Below are 6,153 nucleotides of genomic sequence, written 5' to 3'. Positions count from 1 at the left end.
AATCCAGAATCTAACTTTTCGCACGAGAAACCTGAAAAGTCCAAAACCAAATTTTCTTGGATATTGCAGCGGCTAGTAATCTCATTATGCGTGAATTACCTATTTTCCAATCACTCTTCTTGATTCCACGCCGCTTTTTTATTTTTCTAGTTTTTCGACTAAATCAGGCTCATTCTCGTCCTACATCACCAACCCACCTTTTGTACTTTGTGAGAATTTATTTGCCTGAAAAGATTGGCTTCTAACTTTATGGTCATCATACCAATCAGGGGATCTGTGGGAGATCGAGATGTCTGTTTCTTGTACAGTTGGCTACTGGTCTAATTCAGCTATGCCATGTGAAGTATTTGTTGTAGAAGAAGCTGGCATCGTATTCAATCTTCTATATACCAACTCATAACCTTATTTCATCATATAGTATCACATAACTTATAAAACAAAAATTAACTCTGTGAGAACCTTTTTTCAGAATGATTTGATTATTATTTGCTCTTAAGTTTCTAAATATAATAATCCGAGTATATCTGTTATAAATTTTTTAGCACCAAACTTATTGCACACTAGCTGTGCATGGCTGCACATAAAAATCTCCAGGCTTTGATCTTCTTAAATATTATTTTCTTATCCAGCATCATTCTTGGTCTGTGGGAATGAGTAAGTGTGTAGGTGTGGTTTTGCAGGAGCTGCATGAGAGTTTAATGCTTTGGCAAATTGAAAATTTCACTCGAAAAAACAAAATGGGGGTTCTGCTTTTCTTTTCTTGCTGTTGTGATTTTGAGACAGTACGTCTTAATGACTAGCTACTACTGCATATTGACCAAGAACAATGTTCTAACATATAGAAGGGATTAAGACTTTAAGAGTATCACTACTTCTAGTGCAACGGGTTTGTATCTAGAGAAACACGTTTGTATCAAGAGTAAAACACTTTTCTATCTAGGGTGATAGCCATTTGTATCTAGAGTGAAAGGTGATTGTATCAAAAGATTAATACCAACAAATGAAAAATATATCACAGTCCATAAACCTTCATGAGGGGCCTTCTATTACTGTAATGTTGGTGACATGTGAATGATCTGGAATTGAAGGCTTTTATTACAAACAAAGCATTTTGGGGGTTTTGGTGAGATCTCCTCAGCTTGTCTAAATAAGTTGCATATAAAACTTTCCCATAAATAAAGTCAATTGAATGTACAGTGAGGTGGTAGACGAAGAACCTCTAAAAGTTGTTGAATCTCACCCCACCTTATTTATTTTGACCACATGGCCTATTTATCATTTTATCTTTTGCCTTTAGTCTGTCCCCTCTTGCGTGTCCAGTATATGTCCATCATACCTTTACTGCACGGCAAAGCTAAAAATGCATCAGACAACTTCCTAATTAATAGCTTGAATGTGTATTTGCTTAGATAATTAGACTTCTTATTATAGCAAATCTCAGTCAATAAACCTAACAAGCATTACATTATTGAACATACTCAGAGACTGGCCAGTATATATGCATCTGTTTCTGCATGGGTACTGCTACAAGCCACTGCCAGATCATTAAATTGTTTCCCAGTTATTAGTTCAGGCATGTGCCATGCATGTTTCCCTTGTATATTATGCTTAAATACTCTTCTCTTGGCTCGCGGATTAGAGGATCTGGAATGGGAACAGAAGCACACCATTGCGTGTTTGGCATGCAAGCTCGGATAAAAAACAAAAAAAATTAATAAAAAACTGCTGCATGTTTTTCTTTCCCCTCAGAGATTGAATTATTTCCGTTCCATGAACTAATATAAACTAATAAAAGGAGCACTAGTTTTATCAAGCTAATTACAGTAATCAAATACTAGCCCGGATCATGAACTTTGGTGAAGTGCTAGCTTAACACATTCCAGCCGTTCAACCAAGGAAAGATAAAAAAAAATGAAAAAATATATATAAGATATAAATATGCGTATACATATATGTGTTTGTGTGTGTGTTATAGAGAAGAAAAATGATATCTGTGACATGCAAGTTGGTTGTTCATGATACAACAGCTCACAGAGATGAAGAGTTATTACTGAATGAAAAATGATATCATGATGATCATTTATGCTTCGGAACTTTGTTTTATATCTGTGACATATATAGAAACCACGGGTAAATACGTTAACACATTGTAGAATTTTCCTAAGAACCACTATCACTAGGGCTAAAAAAATTAGTTGGTTTTTTCAAAGCTGTAACAAGTAGGTAGCAAAGCTGAAGAGTCTATATCAGACTTCAAATTTTTCACCTCCTTTTTCACTCCATGCAAATTTGAAAAGCTAGTAGATTGTCAAATCACCTATATCAAAATTTCCAATGCAGGTATTAACAAAATACAAAGGAAGTTGTCAATTTAGGTCATAGTGGATCTGTAATGCAGCAACTGCCAGAACAGAACTATCAGCTTCTGTAAATATGGTGGCCCAATTTTGTTAACCTAGATGCCATTAATACCATGCCAGACACTTGAAGCACGAGCAATATATATATACCTAGCCCTTCCTTCACTTCACTAACCAGTGGAGCAAAGCTAACTGTGCAAGAAACAAGTGGTTTTCGAGTTTCTTGCAACCAGGTTTTTCATAATGCATACAAACACAATGTTGGCTTTTTGGGTTGCTTTGGTCCTGCTGGTTGCTTGTGCTGGTCGTCAAGCCGAGGCACGAGCATTCTTTGTTTTCGGAGATTCGCTGGTGGACAATGGCAACAATGACTACTTGGTCACCACTGCCCGGGCCGACTCGTACCCTTATGGGATCGACTACCCGACTCACATACCAACCGGACGGTTTTCTAATGGCCTCAACATACCAGACCTCATCAGTATGTTTTTTACATTTTACGCTGTCCTTATTGTGATTTCTCATGCAGATAGCACTAGCTAGATTTTAGAAGATTGTGAGTGTTCATTACTTTGGTCTTGCATATTTTCAGGTGAGTCAATTGGGTCAGAACCCACATTGCCATACTTGAGTCCTCACCTCACTGGACAAAACCTACTTGTTGGTGCCAACTTTGCTTCTGCTGGGATTGGAATCCTCAATGACACTGGATTCCAGTTTGTAAGTACATCTTAGTACTCCGGAAAGTCTTTTTTTCATCTAATACCTTATTAAAATAAAACACGTGGCAACATAGATATAGGGTTCGATACATATTTCCGAGTTTAGGCCTTTAGTGTACATATATATATGTCTAAAAATTAAACATGAACAATATTTGCGTGAAATGATACACTACATCACTACACACCGAAACTCATACTTTCTTTTGTGTTTTCAGTAATATATGACTAAATATATATGTGTTTGCTACATCATTTGGCAGCTTAACATAATCAGAATCACCAAGCAACTGGAGTACTTCGAACAATACCAGACAAGGGTGAGTGCCCTAATCGGACCTGATCAGACTCAAAGCCTTGTGAACGGAGCCCTGGTCCTTATAACCCTTGGTGGAAATGACTTTGTGAACAACTACTACTTGGTTCCCTACTCTGCTAGGTCTCGCCAATACTCTCTCCCAGACTACGTCGTCTACCTCATCTCTGAGTATCGCAAAATCCTCAACGTAAGTAGCCAAGTACCAATAGATCTATTCTTTGCTGCAGCTGCATTATTACAACTCACTTAATTTTTTCAACAACCCTTTTACTTATTTGAGCTACAATATTCATATCCATAAATGTCTTGAGAACTGGTGACAGGAAGGTAGCTAGGATAGGGTGAGTAGTAATGGTGATGTGACTGAAGGGGGAGCAAGCAATTATGAAAGATATGTTTTGGTTGGTGAGACCAGCGACCAAAGAATGTTCGTTCATGCCTTTGGTCAATTGCACTTATGGTTATATCTGCTTGCCTTAAAGCTGTTTTAATTTGGGTCCAAAACATTAATTAGTAGGGATGTTCATGATCTTTAGTCTCTTAGATCAACAAGCAATCGGACCATTATTAAATGATTAGAAAATGAACTAACATGCAAATTAATTAAGATTCATGCTTATAACAAGAAAATAGGAATGAGATCGGAGGTCTCGAACTATACCTCAATGGTGCTAATGCAATGATCGATAGATAACATCTCTGTGACTCTTATGTACATTGAGGTATAGTTCGAGACCTAATTATTATTCTCAATCATGAATTTTTTAAGGTAATTCATCTAACATCTTGTTTCAATTAATTTCAATTAATTTACTTTACATTCCTCTTGTACTTAATTCGATATATTTTTACAGACGTATTACCCCTACAGGTAATTTAATGATAAGCATCGCCACTACATTCTAAAAACTCTGAACATGCATTTGAGAATAGGGTCATAAGTCAATGCTCTCATTTCTTTTGTAGCCGGCCTCTAATTAATTGTCTTTCACTTGCTGGTAGCATGCAATCTGTGACTCTTATGTACATATATTAAGTACGACATGAACCATATGATCGACTCATCGACTTGACTTCATGTTACTTTCACAATGCAGAGGCTGTACGAACTGGGAGCCCGTCAAGTCCTGGTCACAGGCACAGGACCACTAGGCTGTGTCCCCGCCGAGCTTGCCATGCATAGCCGAAACGGGGAGTGCTCCGTCGAGCTCCAACGCGCTGCCTCGCTCTTCAACCCGCAGCTAGTCCAAATGATCAGCTCGCTCAACAGCGATCTCGGGTCCAACGTCTTCATTGCCGCAAACGCCTACCAAATGCACATGGATTTCGTTAGTAACCCCGGCGCCTACGGGTTTGTAACATCAAAGATAGCCTGTTGTGGCCAAGGACCTTACAATGGGATCGGACTATGCACACCCCTTTCGAACCTGTGCCCGAACCGAGACTTGTACGCGTTTTGGGATCCGTTCCATCCTTCGGAGAAGGCTAATAGGATCATTGTGCAGCAAATCCTGACCGGGACCGAAGAGTACATGCACCCCATGAACCTCAGTACTATGTTGGCCTTGGACAACTCTAGGACTTAGTGCAACTATAGCTAAAGGCAAGGGTTTTGCATGGTTATGATGAATTCATAGTATTTCCAATCTATGTATCTTTGTTACTTGTAATGCATGTCATTATATTACATATGTCATGGAAACTGTATTATTGGAAGTTATATAACAAATAATTGGTTTGCTAATCAAATCCAAGCTAGCTCTTTAATTTGTCTCTCTCATTCTTATGAATACAGTATCACTACCCAGCTCTTTTTGAAAGGAAGCTAATTTGATTAATCACTCTTGATCAAAAGAAAAATTTATCCTTTTCTATTACATCGATCAAATAGTTGATGAATTATTAAAATAAAAAAAACAACAAAGGTGATGGTTACAAATCACAGAGGACTGGATTAAAAATATCGACTCTGCTGGGGATCGAACCCAGAATCTCTGGTTTCGTAGACCAGCGCCTTATCCATTGGGCCACAGAGTCAACTTGTTAGTTTAGTGCTCCTTAAACTTTAAACTTAATAAAGTTTTCTTTGCTTGCAAGAAAAATGAGCCGCTTCTAGTTTTATTCTGTTATGAAACTGGATTTGTGTGATGAAGAATAATTTGGGTGCAATTTGTTGGTGTGAGTCATGCCATGTAATTAGGATCGTGAATATTGTATATTATTAGGATTTTTCTATTGTAATTAGTTTCCTAATAGGTCTTGGTGTATCTTATTTATATACTCCGTTCTTGAAGAAGGTAAATTATATATCAGAAAATCCCAAATTTTATGTTCCTTTGTTCTTCTTGACTTGGTATCAGAGCTGAGATCCATTCGGACTCGGTTTGTTCTTTCCGCTGCGAATATAGGGTTCTTTTGCTTTGGTCCTTTTTGATTTGGTTGAATTGGTTCTTTTGGTCGATTGATTCTCTTGCCTTGGTTCTTCTTGTTGAATTAGTTCTTTTGCTTCTGCAAGTCGTAAATTGGTTCTTTTGTTTCTACAAGTTGATTTCATCATTTGTCAAAGAATAATTTTTTAAGATTAGTTTTCTAATAATTTTTTATATTCCACTACGAGAAAGAAAGAAAAAGAACAACTCAAAGGGGTTGTGACCACTTACCCAATTTTAACCAAAAAATTGCCCACTTGCTCCACTAAGAGTTTTTTACTCCCATCTACCCAATTTAAATGCAAGTGACATTAATTAATAAA

General features: G+C 37.4%; 1 protein-coding gene and 1 non-coding gene across 2 annotated transcripts; one reads left to right on the top strand and one right to left on the bottom strand.

The window, feature by feature from the left end:
• The first annotated feature begins 2,518 nt into the window (after positions 1–2,518).
• Positions 2,519–5,150, top strand: LOC133719906 (GDSL esterase/lipase LTL1-like). Its single transcript, XM_062146095.1, has 4 exons — positions 2,519–2,841; positions 2,953–3,080; positions 3,346–3,588; positions 4,499–5,150. Exons 1-4 carry the CDS (start codon positions 2,604–2,606, stop codon positions 4,985–4,987), a joined length of 1,098 nt encoding a protein of 365 aa, XP_062002079.1. The 5' UTR covers positions 2,519–2,603; the 3' UTR covers positions 4,988–5,150.
• A 215-nt stretch (positions 5,151–5,365) lies between these two features.
• TRNAR-ACG (transfer RNA arginine (anticodon ACG)) lies at positions 5,366–5,438 on the bottom strand. Its single transcript has one exon. It is a non-coding gene; the product is annotated as a tRNA-Arg (tRNA).
• Positions 5,439–6,153: the final 715 nt, after the last annotated feature.

The sequence above is a fragment of the Rosa rugosa genome, chromosome 7 (assembly GCF_958449725.1).
Source record: "Rosa rugosa chromosome 7, drRosRugo1.1, whole genome shotgun sequence".
Lineage (NCBI taxonomy): Eukaryota > Viridiplantae > Streptophyta > Magnoliopsida > Rosales > Rosaceae > Rosa > Rosa rugosa.
This window is presented reverse-complemented; position numbering and strand designations above follow the sequence as displayed.